At 36.6% G+C, this 16,758-nt stretch overlaps 1 protein-coding gene across 3 annotated transcripts in view; it reads left to right on the top strand.

The window, feature by feature from the left end:
- RASAL2 (RAS protein activator like 2) overlaps positions 1-16,758 on the top strand; it is a 244,127-nt gene that overhangs the window by 67,624 nt on the left and 159,745 nt on the right. The window contains exon 1 of one of the 3 annotated variants that reach the window (XM_036344075.1): positions 9,758-10,976. The exons of the other annotated variants lie outside the window; for them this stretch is intronic. Coding sequence (XP_036199968.1) covers positions 10,379-10,976 — 598 coding nt within the window. The 5' untranslated portion in view covers positions 9,758-10,378. Of the gene's footprint in view, positions 1-9,757; positions 10,977-16,758 lie in introns of those variants that run through there. 3 annotated transcript variants of the gene reach the window in all.

Below are 16,758 nucleotides of genomic sequence, written 5' to 3'. Positions count from 1 at the left end.
GCCCCAGAAGCTGCCTGATATGGCAGTAACTCTATCAGTAAGTACTCTGAAAGTCAGTGGCATAAATGCACCAATTAAAAGACAGATTATGAGGGTGAATCAAAAACAAAACCCACTTTAATATAAAGACACATATAGATTAAAAGTAAATGAATTAAGCTGCAGCCTGTTATGCTCAGTGGATAGAGCATTAGCCCGTGGACTGAAGGGTCCCAGGTTAGATTCCAGTCAAGGGCATGTACCTCAGTTGCTGGCTTGATCCTCAGTCCTTATCAGAGCATGTGCAGGAGGCAACCAATCAATGTGTCTCTCCCTTTCCCTTCACTCTCTAAAATTTAATGAAAAAATATCCTTGGGTGAAGATTAACAAAAACAAAGTAAATGGATTAAGTAACATTAAAGAGATTATAAGAAACATATATTCCAAATTTTGTTAGTTGTATAATGGTTATGTTTAAATTATTAACACCTAAGAAATTGGGTGAAGGGTACATATCATATGCTGTAGTATTTTATAGTTTTTTTTACATGTATGAGATTATTTCAAATTAAAATATTAAAAATTAATAAAATATTAATTGAAATATATCTGCATTACATGAAAAATCTCCTAATTGCTTCTAGCATAATTTATTAAATTGTGCTAAAATTTACAAGGGTTCAATTAAAAAATATCTTAATTCTAAATGATATAATAGAAAATATATAATAGTGCACTTATCTGAAAATAAAAATTTAAAGAAGTGAATTTAAAGAAGGGATTAGCCAAAGAAAATATATGCACAACCCACGGACACAGACAACAGTATGGTGATGGCCAGAGAGAAGTGGGAGGCAAGAGCTGGTTAGAGGGGGCAAAAGGGGGAAATAGGGACATCCTGTATAATAATAATAAAAGGGTAATATGCAAATTGACTTAACGGCAGAATGACCGGTTGCTATGATGTGCACTGGCCACCAGGGGGCAGACGCTCAATACAGGATCTGCCCCCTGGTGGTCAGTGCACATCCATATGGGGAGTGCCACTCAGCCAGAAGCTGGCTCATGGCTGGCCAGCGCAGAGGTGGTGGCAGGAGCCTCTTTCACCTCCGTGGCAGCACTAAGAATGTCCAACTAACGGTTTAGGCCTGATCCCTTAGGGGCCTAAGCCTTTAGTACTTCCCCTGAGGGCTCCCTGGCTGCCAGAAGGATGTCTGACTGCAAGTTTAGGCCTGATCCCCTGGGGAGTGGGCCTAAGTCAACAGGTGGACATCCCCCAAGGGGTCCTGGACTGCAAATGTGCTCAGGCCGGGCTGAGGGGACCCCCCCCTCCGCACCGAGTGCACAAATTTTTGTGCACCAGGCCTCTAGTCCTATATAATAAAAGGGTAATATGCAAATTGACTGAGTGGTGGAATGACCGGTCGCTATGACGTGCACTGATCACTAGGGGGCAGATGCTCAATTCAGGAGCTGCCCCTTGGTGGATAGTGCGTTCCCTCAGGGGGAGCACTGCTCAGCCACAAGCCAGGCTGATAGCCACCTTTGTGGCAGTGCTAAGGATGTCCGACTGATGGCTTACGCTCTAAGCTGCAGTCGGACATCCCCCGAGGACTCCCGGACTGCAAAAGTGTGCAGGCCAGGCTGAGAGACAACCCCCCCCCCCCCCCAGTGCACAAATGTCATGTATCGGGCCTCTAGTAATAAATATAGTATAATTATAAAGTATAATATTCTTTTAAAAATAAGTTTTTTAAGTGGCTGCCTTAGAGTTTGCCGTATACTTTTATGACTAATCCAAGTCTGCTTTCAAAAAACACAATACTGCTTTACAGGTCGTACCAGTACTTTATAACAACAAATATTTATATTTCTTTCCTCTGGCTCCTTCAATTTGGTGCTTAGCTAAACCTACCTTAGTTTAAGCTGCTACGTTATTTATCAGATGTACAATGTTCATATTTATTTCAGGTTATCAGAGTATTATTCATTTTCCAAGTATGTATTCATTAAAGAACATATGAAACTTGTTGAGAGCTTGTAGTTATCTCTTTATGCTTATGATTTTCTCCAAATGATAATACTAACATTAAAACTAATTTTTAAGAAGTCCCGAAAAAGCCAGAATATAGTTACTGCATCAACTAAATTGGCATTTCTGGGGGAAAAAAAATTCAAAAAAATTTTTAATTAAAGCAATATTTCTTCTCTCTTTTTGCCCTCTTCTAATTTCACATCATTCCCCCCTCCCCCCCGCTATAACACTTCTCCATCCATACCCTTGATTCAGAAAAAAACAACTCCTTGAAGTATAATAAAAACAGGCATGGAGATTCCATGATGTGAGTAAAAGCGGCATTGATTTAATAATCTCACAAAGAAATGTTCAAATACAGAAATAACTGTAATATAGCGATGCATGGGCTGTAAAGACCTATAGTAAGAAGGTTTAACTTAGGGAGGGCAAAAAGGCCTTTCTTAAGAAGCACTTGAAATGAAATCTGAAGCATGAGTAGGCAAATGATGAAGGGTGGAAGATCCTTCTAGGTCAGTGGTTCTCAACCTTCCTAATGCCGCGACCCTTTAGTACAGTTCCTCATGTTGTGGTGACCCCCAACCATAAAATTATTTTCATTGCTACTTCATAACTGTAATTTTGCTACTGTTATGAATTGTAATGTAAATATCTGATATGCAGGATGTATTTTCATTGTTACAAATTGAAGGTAATTAAAGCGTAGTGATTAATCACAAAACCAATATGTGATTATATATGTGTTTTCTGATGGTCTTAGGTGACCCCTGTGAAAGGGTCGGTCGACCCCCAAAGGGGTCGCGACCCACAGGTTGAGAACCGCTGTTCTAGGTAGAGGGAGCAGTGTGAACAGGAGCAGTGGGCAAGAGAGTGGCTGGTATGAGTAACTGAAAGGATTCAAGTTCTTTAAGAGGGAGGCTGAAGGGGTGGGGTAGGTAGAGACTATGATATGTTAAGGAATTTTGGTTTAATTTGTGTTGTTTTCATAAAAGTAGTGAGAAGCCATTGAGAAGTTTTAAACAGGATGCAGTCAATTTGTATTTTGAAAACATTATCTGGCTACAGTAATAATAATGGTTTGCAAAGTTCATAGGAGATGTAGGTAGATGAATTTAGGAGGCTGTTGTAATCCAAGTGAAAAATGATAGTAGATTGATTTAGAGGAAATGGAGAGAAGTAGATTAAATAATACTTAGGAGGGGAAATCAGCAAGACTTATGAGTTGGATATTGAATGGTAACAGAGGGGGATGTACAGCTGGATGGATAATGGTGCCTTCCACTAGGATAAAGAACATTGGAGTGAGACAAGATTTCAAAGGAAAGATCATGGGTTAGATTTTATGCATTTGAATTTGAGTTAGCCATATAATGGCAAGTTGAATATAGGAGTATGTTGCTAATAGGAGGCAAGGTATGAACTGGAGGTATAAGTTGATGTGGTAACTGTGAATAATGATGTGCATGGTAAGAATATGGAGAAGGGGTACCAAGGACCTAGTTTGAAAAACTCCCAACATTTAGAGACTAGATAGAGAAAAATGAACCTTAAAGGAGACAGAAGTGTGATCAGAGAGGTTAGAGGAAAATCAGAAGTTTTTATTTTTTAAAAAAGGCTAATGTCATTAGGAGTCTTCTGTGTTTTTGTTTTAAAATGTTTTCTTATTTTAAAAAATTATTGATTCTAATACTTGTCTGTTAAAAATAATTTTTATTTAGCCCTTGTAGACATATCTTTGTCTCATAAAGGAGAAGCAATTGCGTACGTGTCAGGTGTGTCTTAGAGTTCTACTACTCAGAAGGGAGGTAGTTTCTGCTACAGGAAGTGTTTCATCAGGAAGCAGATGTGCTCCAGTGATAGGAGATGGGAAAGGGATGTTTTGTTATTAATTACTTAGCTTTGTATAAACAAGGGCTTTGTATTTTTGAAAGATGCCTTCTGGTTTCTAGAAATTAATCCTATTTTTAAAGCTTTTTATGAGTTGATCTGAGGTATGCACTCTCTTATTCTAGTAACAGAATTCCAGAACTGTTAATTGTAGCATACAGCATGTCTTCTGTTACAAAAGAGCTTATGGGACACATGGAACAGAATTTCAGTATAAAAAGGGTATGTCTTAAGAAGTGGTGCCTCCCGCTGGGTGGCTCAATTGGTTGAAGCATCCTCCCATACACCAAAAAGTTGTGGATTTAATCCTCTGTAGGGGTGCGTAGAAGGAGGCAACCGATTGATGTTTATTTCTCACATAGATGTTTCTCTCTCTCTCTCTCTCTCAAAATCAATAAACATATCCTTAGGTGAGATTACAAAAAAAAAGGATAGGAAGTGGTGGTGGACTATTTGCAAACTGAGAAAGCTCAAAATTTGCCTTTCATCTCCTATTGTGTCTCTTAGTTGAAATAAATCTAAAAGGACACATTGATGTTTCTTTCGCGCTCTCTCTCTAAAAATCAATAAAAACATATCCTTTGGTGAGGATTTAAAAAAATGCTGCAATTCATAAAATACAGGAGATTGTAGGAATTTTAATTGGGCTTTATTTATATGTTGTAGATAAACTTTTCTTAAAATTTTATCTTTATTGTTGAAAGTATTACAGATGTCCCCCATTTTTCCCCCATTGACTTCTTCCACCTTCCCCCTATGTCCCCCCCACCCCCAGGCCTTCACCACACTATTGTCTGTGTCCATGGGTTATGCATATCTATAATAATAAAAGCATAATATGCTAATTAGACCGGATGTCCTTCTGGACAAAGCTGGGGCTGTGAGAGAAGCCCAGGTCTCCGGTGCCTGCCGGCAGCTGGAGGGAAGCCCGGATCTACGGTGCCAGAGGGAAGCCGGTGCAGGCTGCGCCTGGGGCAGGAAGGCCTCTTGCACGAATTGCATGCATTGGCCTCTAGTATGCATATAAATTCTTCAGTTAATCTTTCCCCACCCATCCACCCACCCCTGCTTACTCTCTGATATTGATCGGTTTTACTGAATGCGAGAAGCCATTTGGCTAGGATTATTATATATTTTATTCTCATCACACTACCATGAGAGCTATTAAATCTTTATGTCAGCGATTCTCAACCTTTTTAATTTCATGGTACACAAATTAATTACTAAGATTCTGCGGCACACCAAAAAAAAATTTTTTGCCAAAAAATAGATAAAAGTTTTATTCATTCACACCTGATGGCTATTGTGTTGACTGTTGTCATTTTTTAATTTGACAATCAATCTAAGGAAAAAGAGGTCAATGCCCCTGACTAAATAGCAGGTATTGCATGTTTTAAAAATTCTTACCACAATTAGTAAAAAATCGCTGCTCTATGTGTTTTATACACTCTCACAGAATATTGCAGGCAAATATTTTCACTTTGTTTTCAAATCCCAATACAATTTTTTATTTTGGTGAATCTAATCTGACTTAATCTCATGGGATGCTTGGGAATTTCAGGCTGAGTGAGTTGCTCAAAAATAATTTGAGATATGACTTAATATAAGGACTTTCATACTTATTTAGGGAATTCATGTGTTTCTCTTGACTTAGTAACCAGATTGGTTCTTAAAGCTATTCTTCCTTCCCTTCCCTTCCCTTCATTTCTTTTTGCTTTTTTTCCCTCTCTTTTTATTTAAATTTGTGTTTTAAATGTTATGTATTATTAGTAAGAAAATTTTAAGGTAGTTGATACGTTCTTGTTCTGACACTTCATTGATCAAACAATTTTTATAGTAGGTTTCATAATGAATGTAATTTATTTTAAGAAATTATAAATCCTGTGAATAGATTCTTTAAATATTCATAAATTCATTATACAGGGTGGAGCAATAGTAGCTTTACAGTTGTTTTTATGGAAAAATAATCTGCACTAATAAAAGAGAAAGATGCAGATTGACTGTACCTGATATGAACATTCAAGTAAAAGCATGTACATTTTAATTTTTTGTGTGTAAGTGCCTAAGAGTAGAACTTCTGGGTCATTGGATAAATGGTTGTTTAACTTCATTTTTTTAATGATGAATTTGTTCCTTGGTTATTTTAATATTTTATGCTCCCATTACCATTTATGAGGATGTTGGCCATAACTGTTATCAGCCCTTTAAATGTTAGCCATTCTAGTGATTGTGACTGATACCTCATTAGTTTCTGATGAGTTTGATTTCTTTTTTCATATGTTTATTGACAATTCATGTAGCTTTCTTTGTGAAGGGTTGTTTAAACTTTATTGCCTATTTTTAAAAATTGGGTGGCTTTTCTTTTTCCTAATAAATTGTAGTACTTATTCATATATTGTAGTACAAATTGTTTTTGAGATATTTATATCATGAATATTTTCTTCCATTTTGTGGCTTTCTTATTGATTAAAAAAATAAATTTATTTGGGGTGACATTTGTTAATGTGATTATATAGGTTTCAAGTGTACATTTCTATGATACATGATCTGTATATTGCATTGTGTACCCATTATCCAAATCATATCTTCTGCCCTTATCATATATTTTACCCCCTTTACCCTTTTTTTTTAAAAAATTTTTTTTATTGCTTACAGTATTACAAAGGGTATTACATATGTGTCCCTTTTTTTCCCCCTGCCCTTGACAATCCCCTGACCTCCCCTACCCCCCAGTGTCTTATGTCCATTGGTTATGCTTATATGCATGCATATAAGTCCTTTGGTTGATCTCTTACCCCCCTCCCTCCTGTCCCCCCACCCCTCCCCGGCCTTCCCGCTGCAGTTTGACAATCTGTTTGAGGCTGCTCTGCCTCTGTATCTATTATTGTTCAAAAGTTTATAATGGTCTCTATTATCCATGAATGAGTGAGATCATGTGGTATTTTTCCTTCATTGACTGGCTTATTTCACTTAGCATAATGCTCTCCAGTTCCACCCATGCCATTGCAAATGGTAAGAGTTCCTTCTTTTTTACAGCAGCATAGTATTCCATCCTGTAGATGTATCCCAGTTTTCTAATCCATTCATCTACTGATGGGCACTTAGGCTGTTTCCAGATCCTAGCTATGGTGAATTGTGCTGCTATGAACATAGGGGTGCATATATCCTTTCTGATTGGTGTTTCTGGTTTCTTGGGATATATTCCTAGAAGTGGTATCACTGGGTCAAATGAGAGTTCCGTTTTTAACTTTTTGAGGAAACTCCATACTGTCTTCCATAGTGGCTGCACCAGTCTGCATTCCCACCAGCAGTGCACGAGTGTTCCTTTTTCTCCACATCCTCTCCAGCACTTGTCGTTTGTTGATTTGTTGAGGATAGCCATTCTGACAGGTGTGAGATGGTACCTCATTGTTGTTTTGATTTGCATCTCTCTCGGATGATTAGTGACTTTGAGCATGTTTTCATATGTCTGTTGGCTTTCTGGATGTCCTCTTTTGAAAGGTGTCTATTTAGATCCTTTGCCCATTTTTTGATTGGATTGTTTATCTTCCTTTTGTTAAGTTGTATGAGTTCCCTATAAATTTTGGAGATTAGGCCCTTATCAGATACGACATTGGCAAATATGTTTTCCCACTCAGTGGGTTTTCTCGTTGTTTTGTTGATGGTTTCTTTTGCTGTGCAGAAGCTTTTTATTTTGATGTAGTCCCATTTGTTCATTTTCTCTTTAGTTTCAAGTGCCCTCCCCTTTACCCTTTATTACTCCTCACTCCCCCTTCCCTCTGGTAACCACCATACTGTTGTCTATGGCTATGAGTTTTTGTTTGTTTTTCAGGGTTTTTTTTTTGTTGCTTTCAGTTTTATATCCCACATATGAGTGAAATAATGTGGTTCTTAACTTTTTCTGTCTGACTTATTTTGCTTAGCATGATATTCTCAAGATCGATCCACATTGTTGCAAGTAGCAGTATTTTCTTATGGCTCAGTAGTATTCCATTATATATATGTACCATATCTTTATTCAATTGTCTATTAAAGACTACTACTTCAGTTGTTCCCATGTCTTGGCCACCATGAATAATGCTGCAGTGAACATAGGGGTACATATATCTTTGCCAATAAATATTTTCAAAATTTTCAGGTAGATACCCAGAAAGGGGGTTGCTGGGTCATATGGTAACTTTATTCTTAATTTTTTGAGGAACCTCTATACTGTTTTCCATAGTGTCAGAGGACCTGAATGGACACCTCTCCCAAGAATACATACAAATGCCCAATAGATATATGACAAGATGCTCAGCTTCACTAACTATTAGGTAAATGCAAATCAAAACTACAGTGAGCCATGGCTGGTGTGACTCAATTGATTGGCCATCATCCCATGCACCGAAAGGTTGCCAGTTCAATTCCCAGTCAGAGCACATGTCCTGATTGCGGGCTCCATCCCTGTTAGGGGGTGTTCAGGAGGCAGTCGATCTATGTTTCATTCCCACATCGATGTTTCTGTCTCACTCTCCCCTCCTTTCTTCCTAAAAACAAAACAAAACAAAACACACATACACACAAACTATAGTGAGATACCACCTCACACCTGTTAAGAATGGCTATTATCAAAAGACCAGTAATAACAAGTGTTGGAGAGGTTGTGGAGAAAAAGAAACTCTCATTCACCGCTGGTGGGAATGTAAACTGATACAGCCATTATGATTTTCTTAATGCGTTCTATTAAACAGAAATTTTCAATTTTTATGAATTCATATTAACATTTTCCTATTATGGTTATTGTTTTCTGTGTTCTAAGAAATTTTGTCTATCCTCAGTTCACAGAAATATTATCTTCTGGATTCTTTGGCAAGCATTATTGTTTTATATTTTCCATCACAGATTAATTTTTGTGGATGGGTTGATGTGCCATAATAGAGACTAGAGCTTAATGTTTATTCTTTTTCTCTTTCTTCAAATTCATGTTTCTGAGTGTGTTTTTTGTTTTTTTTAAACAAGAAACATATTATGCTTATAAGTTACTCTAATTTGATATATTATGTTTTTGGGAAAGCCGAGTACTTCAACATTAATATAGAAATATACAAGTTTAGAGACTATATAAGCAAACGAAAATGAGTTTATTGCTTTATGATAATGGAAATAATTAAAACATTTGAATATGTTTAAAAGAATAGGTATATTACTAAATTTACTATTTTTACATTAATAAGAGAGACTTGTGTGAGAACTTTTTCATTGTACACATTATACAAATAAATGGGTAGTTTTTTAGTTTTTCAGATGAAATCATCATTTTTTATTTAACTTGCAAAGAGATTTGATAGCCATGTTATATCTCTTTTACTGGTGGTCTAAAGTCTGTCAGGCTTTCCATTTGAAACCCCTATTTTCAGGAGTTTATGAGCAGACAGTTAAAAAAAAACACCCAACCAAAATCTTGGCATTCATGGTCTTGGTTCAATAGAAGGTACTTACTTTAACAAAATTTTAAATAGTCAGCTCTTTTTTTAAAATTGTAAGCAGCACAAAGAGGAATAAAGGAATTTCTTTGGTTAAATAAATAGGGAATAGTTTTCCAGACAACTTACCCCAATTCAATTTACAAAGCAAACTTTTCCCTTCTAGAAATTATTTAACTATGTACGGTCCTATTTCCAGTTGCCACAATATCTTGCCTCAAGATTTTTTTCTTTGCTGTCTTTCCTAGCAAATACCCTTTATCCCTCTTCTCTTTTTATCCATTTATGTGTGTTTTTTTTAATTCGCCGTAATATATTTACAATAAAAATGGCTTTAAATTTTGGCATTCTTTTGTCCCTTTCCCTCTACTTTGCAGTGCCTACTCAAAACAAGACTACCTATTGGTTGGAAAACAATATTAGCTTTGAGAGAAGTGTTATAAATAGCAATGCTTGAAGTTAAATTTCTGAAATCCAAACTTCAAAAACTATTCTGAAGAGCTGTTACTTAAAGAGAAGGCTTTTAGGCAGGGTTTTTTTCTTCCGGAAAGTGTAGCTGTCAGCTTGAGTACTTTCACATTCTGTTTTTAACCTACTATCATTTGCATGGTGAACACTTAAATACTATTGGTCCATAGAGGTGTCTGTGGGTTTTTGTTGCTTTTATTTCACTTCTTATTTTTTTAAAAATCATTTCCTGAAAACCAAGTACAGACATGTAACCTACTGGAAGGGAGCAAGATGATCTGGAAATCTTTACTTTTGCTGTTCTCTAAAGATAATTTGCTTCAGGCAAGAGATTTTTGGGTGCTGCTGAAATTTTGGAGATCTGGGAAAATGGGGTAATAGAATAACATGACACCAGTCCTTAAGCAGCAACATCTGCTGTGGTTCAAAGCCACACAAAAAAAGCTACTTAAGCAGTTGAATGTTTTGGACTGCACGGACAAGTGTGGTTCAACTGCTAAGACTACAGCGTAGAGGGAACTTTCAGCTTAGAGAAGTTGTTTAAAAATGGAGTCCTGGAAGATGAACATCTTTAAGAGACAAACATCATCTTATCCTCCAAGCTATCGAAGATCTTTATCAGAACCTGCTTATGCAAATTCAGAGATAGGAACAAGCTTAAAGAGTTATCCATGGTGTGGTCCATCGAAAAGCAAGAGGAAGAAAAATGAACATGATGTTTCCAACCTAGGAAAGCCATTGAGTGCTTATCGGTGGCAAACACATCCCAGCTTTAGGTGCAAAGTGGGCAAGAAAGAGAGTACGCAAAATAATAAAGGAGACTTGGATGAACTACAACAAAAGGTCCTGCCAAAGATGGTTGATGGTAATGCTGCTGTTTCTGCTAATGAGGTCCTTGGAACATCAGCAGAGAAGCTGAACCTGGCCAACACCCGGTCACTTCGGGTTCCATTCACCAGATCTATTTCAGAGCCAGAACCCCGCTGCAGTATCAGATTTGTGAGACCATCGCCGACTTCAGGGAGGTCAGTGGAGTCTGAGCAGCAGGGATATTTCATCCGTGGCATTTTCTCTACTCTTTCCAATGGCTTCTCCAGGATGCTGAGTCTAAAAGGAGAATCAACCAGTGAGCCAGTAAGAGAAGGTATATTGTGATACATAAGGGGAAAAAAAGAGATACCTGATTTAATTACTATTGGAATTTCAATTACTTGTGTTTTATAATAAGCTAAACCACACTATTTACTCATTATGAGCCAAATTTATGTAATAAGTATACTTTTTAAAAAGTGATAAACACTACTTTAGAGGCCCTCCTTCAATGAATAGTAATAAATAACAGTAAAATATGGATTTGGTTAAAGAATTTTTTGTATTATGTTATACTCTTGAACTCTGTTTTGAAGTCTGTGTAAAATCGTTTATTTTTTTTTTTTTTTACCTTTAAGTTTTTCAAGTTAAATGCAATTTAGAGGAAGCATAATGGAATAATTTCCTCGTGACAGAGTTGAGAATTAAAAAACATAATTTCTGTTATCCCTTTATAAATATTAACAAATATTATTTATAGCAGAATTGTTTTGGTAGGTTTTAAAATGTTGGAATTTTGATTTGCTTATGCATAAAAATATACAATTTGCATATGGAAGCGGAAGATGCAAATCTTGAATATGTTTTCAGATAACAAAATTGAAATTTGTGTTTGATTCAGGAAACAGAATTGTCAAATTTTTTAAAACCTCATTAGGACTTTTTTACATTTTAAAAAATTTTATGTTGATGGTAGTATTGTTAAAGCCAAAAAAAACAAAAAGGGAAACCTCTGATTGCCTTGGAAACGACTGACCTAATCTGATAAATTGTCTCAATTATGTGTTAAGACCTATGTGTATTTGTTTGTTTTGTTTTTCTTGAAAATGTTAACACTGAAACTTTGATACTATTTTCACCCAGTTGAGATAATTTTTGGACATGCTGTGATCATTAGAAAACTTCAGCTAATCTTTCTTATGAGATTGACCACATCAGCAGAGCTTTTAACTCTAAAATTGTGGGAATTAAGGAATTTTGTTATTGCAGTGTAATTTAATATATTTTAAAATAAAATTAGAGAATGTGATATATAAGTGAAAAATTAAGTATGCAAATATATGTGTACCAATAACTCAGTATTTTTCCTAAACTCTGCCTTCCCTAGATTTTCCTTGACTAAGTGAGTTTTAATGATATACTTGTGTTTTTGTTTTTTTGCTTACTCTTGGCTTACAGATAACTACTAAGAGTAAAATCTTTCTTGATGTGCCTGTATTAACACTCCATTAAAATTTTTGAGCCCTAGCTGGTTTGGCTCAGTGGATAGAGTGTCAGCCTTCAGACTGAAGGGTCCTGGGTTCGATTCTAGTCAAGGGCACATGCCGGGTTGTGGGCTCGATCCCCAGTGTGGGGCGTGTAGGAGGCAGCCGATCAATGACTCTCATCATTGATGTTTCTATCTCTCCCTCTCCCTTCCTCTTTGAAATCAATAAAAATATATTTAAAAAAATATTTTTTGAAAGTCTAGGTTGTTGCATTTCCTTGAATACTGGTATACCTGTTTCCTTGTCAGGTGATCATAGGCTGATGTAAGGAGCATCAAAGAGAATTAAGAGTTTAAAATAAATTCTTAGAAAAAATGCATCTCAGTGGTTAACGTGCGCATTTGATAAAAGAAAGCTATAGGTTTTTAAAAAAATATTTGTGTTTATAAACATTTTTAGACTGTTGTAGTTAACTTTCAGTTTTTAGCAAGTATGACAAATTGTTGACCATGTGTGAGGTGTTTTGAAAATGTGCACCTGCTTTTTACACATTTTTTCTACTTAAAGAGATATAAAATATTCTGCATTTATTACGTCCTAATATCCATTCAAATCATAGAATAATTATGCATGTGGAAGCATATACAAAGTTTAAAGTGTACTTATAAGGGATTTTAAGTTCAATAATTAAAGAATAGTACATACTATTCCTACCAGTCAGGTCAGCAATTTTTATTAAACAGTTACTATACCTCCTAAGTGCTTCACCAGTGGAGAGCCAAGCTCTTTAAATTGAACTGTAATTTTAATGCAAAGATTGGAGCTATTTTTTGTCAAGAGATCTACTTTTCTCTTGTAGCTTCTACCCAGCATACAGTCTGTGTCAGTGACTTTCTAACCTGCAGTTGTGAATCTTTATTTCTCTTTCCTCACAAGGAAAAGAGTATGATTGACCTAACAGATGTGAATTGTACTTCCATCTATGCCAATTATCATTTGTGAAATTTAATCTCTTAATTTCTCTTTACACTTTTGTGGAATAGTAATTCCTTTCTCACAAGTGATAGGTAAAATTTGAAAATGCTATGTAAGTTATTACAGTATTGGGGCAAGGTATGAGAATGTAAGAACATAGATGTCTTTAAGACTGTGTTAAGAAAATCAATATATTTATTAATTTTAAACCCACTAGTGTTTGTTACTTTTCTTCTTTAATATAAATTGTAAGATGTCAGAGGCATTAAATAATGTATGTATGTATTTAATACATTTAAAATAGTGTTTGGCACATAGCAGCTCTCTCTATATTAGATATTGTTTCTATTGTCAAGTGAATTTACATGAAGACAGTTATTTTTAAAAAATAAGGAAAAAGGATATTTGATTCATAAGTTTGTTATAATTATTAAATACTAGTATAAATAAATTGTAGTGTTTTAATCTTAAGTTTTGTAAACTCAAACTTGTTCTGAGCATGTGCATCTTCTGAGCATAAACAAATAATAGTTTCTTATAACTGAACACAATTACCCTCAAGCTTAAAGCAATGAAATATACTGTACTTAGGGTCCTCAACCAATTTAAGAGGGAGAAGCTTAAGGTTTCACTACTATTCTGTGTTCAACTCTCCAGTTGAACAGTATGTATTCCTTCATCTGATACAATGTATAGGTCAAATGATATAATATTTAAAAAATTAAACATTTTCTTATAGCTAAAAGTAATTCCAGCTGCATTTGGGCCCATGGCTAAGCATGGAGTCAACTTGCTTGCAGTAGGGGAAATATATTGAACACCCATTAAGAGAGGAGTAACTAAACAGATTATGGCATATCAGATCAACAAAATTTCATATAATCTAATGGCTGCCACTTACTAGCTCTGTGAAGCTAAGTAGAAACTATAAATTGTAAGAGTACATGGTATATAAACCATATATCTAATGTATGTAACACTTAGAAAGTAGAAATTACTGGGAGGCAATTTTATTCCTAAATTATTTTTCTTCCTCTGTTAATATGTATAGGTAGGAATGAAAGCTTAAAAAAAGTAAGGAAGTAAACTAATTAAAAAATGAAATAAGAAAGAAAATTAAATTACCTTAGGTAGTTCTCCTTTCTGGTTATAGTTTATGCTTTAACATGTCATAGTAATAAGAATATCCTCTTTCCCAGTGTTATGTTATTAAAGACCTCCTAACTTAGAAATTAGAAGACTTTTTTCTCAAATATTTTAATATTCTCATTCCTCACAAGGAAAAGAGTATGATTTTAACAACTTTTACATACAAAATGTTATTGAAAAGGACCCTATACATTAATCCAAGAATTGTTTTTTGAGTTCCTAAGACACTATTATTGGTGCTGGGAACATAGCACATTATTTATTAACTAGGGGCCCAGTGCATGAATTCATGCACCTTGAAAGAAACTATGGGCCATGAGGCTACAGTGGGCACAGGGGCTGGTCTTGGCCCATCCTCCGCTCCCCTGCCTGGCCCCTTCTGCTGCAGCCCCCTGTCTTGTCTGCCGGCAGACCCGCTCCTGCTGCCACCACTCCCATGTGCTGGTGGCGCTGGCCACACTCAAAGCCCGCTGATGGTGTGGAGCGATTGGGGCTGTCGCCATCGGCAGGTGCGAGTGGTGGCTCCTGCCACAATTGCCCCTCAGGAGCAGGGGAGCTGGTGAAGCCCTCAGGGGCAATCGGAGCTGGCAGCCACTGCTCGTACCCACTGATGGCGCCGAGCAATCGTGACTCGTGCTGAGCATTCGGGACTGGCACTGGCATCGAGCAACAGCTCTGGTTGCAGGTGCGAGCGGCAGCTCCGGCACTGGCAGCGGGTGCAAACAGGGCTGGTGCCAGTAGCAGGTGTGAGTACTGGGCGGGACCACAGTGCATGGCAGCAAAGAATTTTCAGTAACCACCAGAGGCTCGCCCTGATGACAGGGACTGGCGCCCTCCTTGGTCTGGCATCTCTGCTCACCTGCTCCACCGTCCTGCTGCCACAGCCGACACCCGCCATGTTCCATGCTCTGCCGCCTGCTGCCAGTGGCCTGGTGGTCAGCGCACATCATAGCGACTGGTTGTTTGGTTGTTCTGTCGTTTGGTCTATTTGCATATTAGCCTTTTATTATATAGGATGTGCAGCTTCCTTACTTATTCTAGGGAACTAGTAACCATATTAGAAAAAAAAGTAGGCTAAGTTCACAAGAAATACATATAATAAACAGTGGTAAAGTCTAGTTAGTATAAGAACTTATCTAGTGCCTAGATCTTTTCTATAATTGGAACTTCTGTTTGCTTTATATTATAATCAGTTAACAATAGATGTTTCTACAAATTCAGAGAAATGTTTTCTTCTTACTATTTCTCCTAAGAATCTGTGTTTCAGCATGCATACCACCTATTCAGCTAACATTTTGTCATCCATCTGTTGCATCTAAGCTGTCCTGAAGTTGTTGATCCAATATTTTGTCATTTATGATATTTATGTTGTCTGTTGTTAAGCAGCTTTGAAGTTAATAAGTTTTAAAAATTAAAGCAATGAACTTCAATACTTTAGGCTACTTATGTATAATTCTACTGTATTTAAAATTATTCAATATATCAATATAATTCTTTCATTAAAATTTTTTTAATTGATTTCAGAGAGGAAAGAGAGAGAAAGAAACATCAATGATGAAAGATAATCATTGATCGCTGCCTCCTGCACACCCAAGTGGGGATCCAGCCTGTGACCAGGGCATTGCCTTGACCAGAAATTGAACCGTGACCTCCTGGTTCACAGGTTGATGCTCAACCACTGAACCATGCCAGCTGGGCCTTTCATTTTCAATAAATGTATTTCTGGGTATATTAATCTGCTAAGGCTGCCATAACAAAATACCACGGAGTAGGACAGACTATATAGCTTAAAAAACAGAAATTTATTTTCTCACAATTCTACAGGCTAGAAGTCTTAAGATCAAGGTGTGGGTGGTTGCTTTCTCCTGAGGCTTTGTCAGCTTGCAGATGGATCTGTCTTTCTTTTGCTCATAGGTGCCTTCATTGTGTCTTACTCAAAAAGACACCAGTCCTATTGGATTAGGGCCCCATCTCATTATGACCTCATTTAACCTTAATTACCTCTTTAAAGCTTCTATGTCCAAATATAGTCACACTGAGGGCTAGGGCTTCAACATAAGATCTTTTTTTTTTTTTTTCTATAAAAGGATTTATTCCACAATTCTACAGAAACTAATTTTTTTTTTAAATCGGGAATTTTTTTTTTTTTTTTTAGTTTTATTGCTTAAAGTATTACAAAGGGTATTACATATGTCTCCTTTTCCCCCGCCACCCTTGACAATCCCCTGGCCTCCCCTATCCCCCAGTGCCTTATGTCCATTGGTTATGCTTATATGCATGCATGTAAGTCCTTCAGTTGATCTCTTACCCCCCCCCCCCTTCCGCCCCCCTACCCTCCCCGGCCTTCCCACTGCAGTTTGACAGTCTGTTTGAGGCAGCTCTGCCTCTGTATCTATCTTTGTTCATAAGTTTATAATGGTCTTTATTATCCATGAATGAGTGAGATCATGTGGTATTTTTCCTTCATTGACTGGCTTATTTCACTTAGCATAATGCTCTCCAGTT

Source organism: Myotis myotis, unplaced genomic scaffold (genome assembly GCF_014108235.1).
Source record: "Myotis myotis isolate mMyoMyo1 unplaced genomic scaffold, mMyoMyo1.p scaffold_m19_p_18, whole genome shotgun sequence".
NCBI classification, from domain to species: domain Eukaryota; kingdom Metazoa; phylum Chordata; class Mammalia; order Chiroptera; family Vespertilionidae; genus Myotis; species Myotis myotis.
This window is presented reverse-complemented; position numbering and strand designations above follow the sequence as displayed.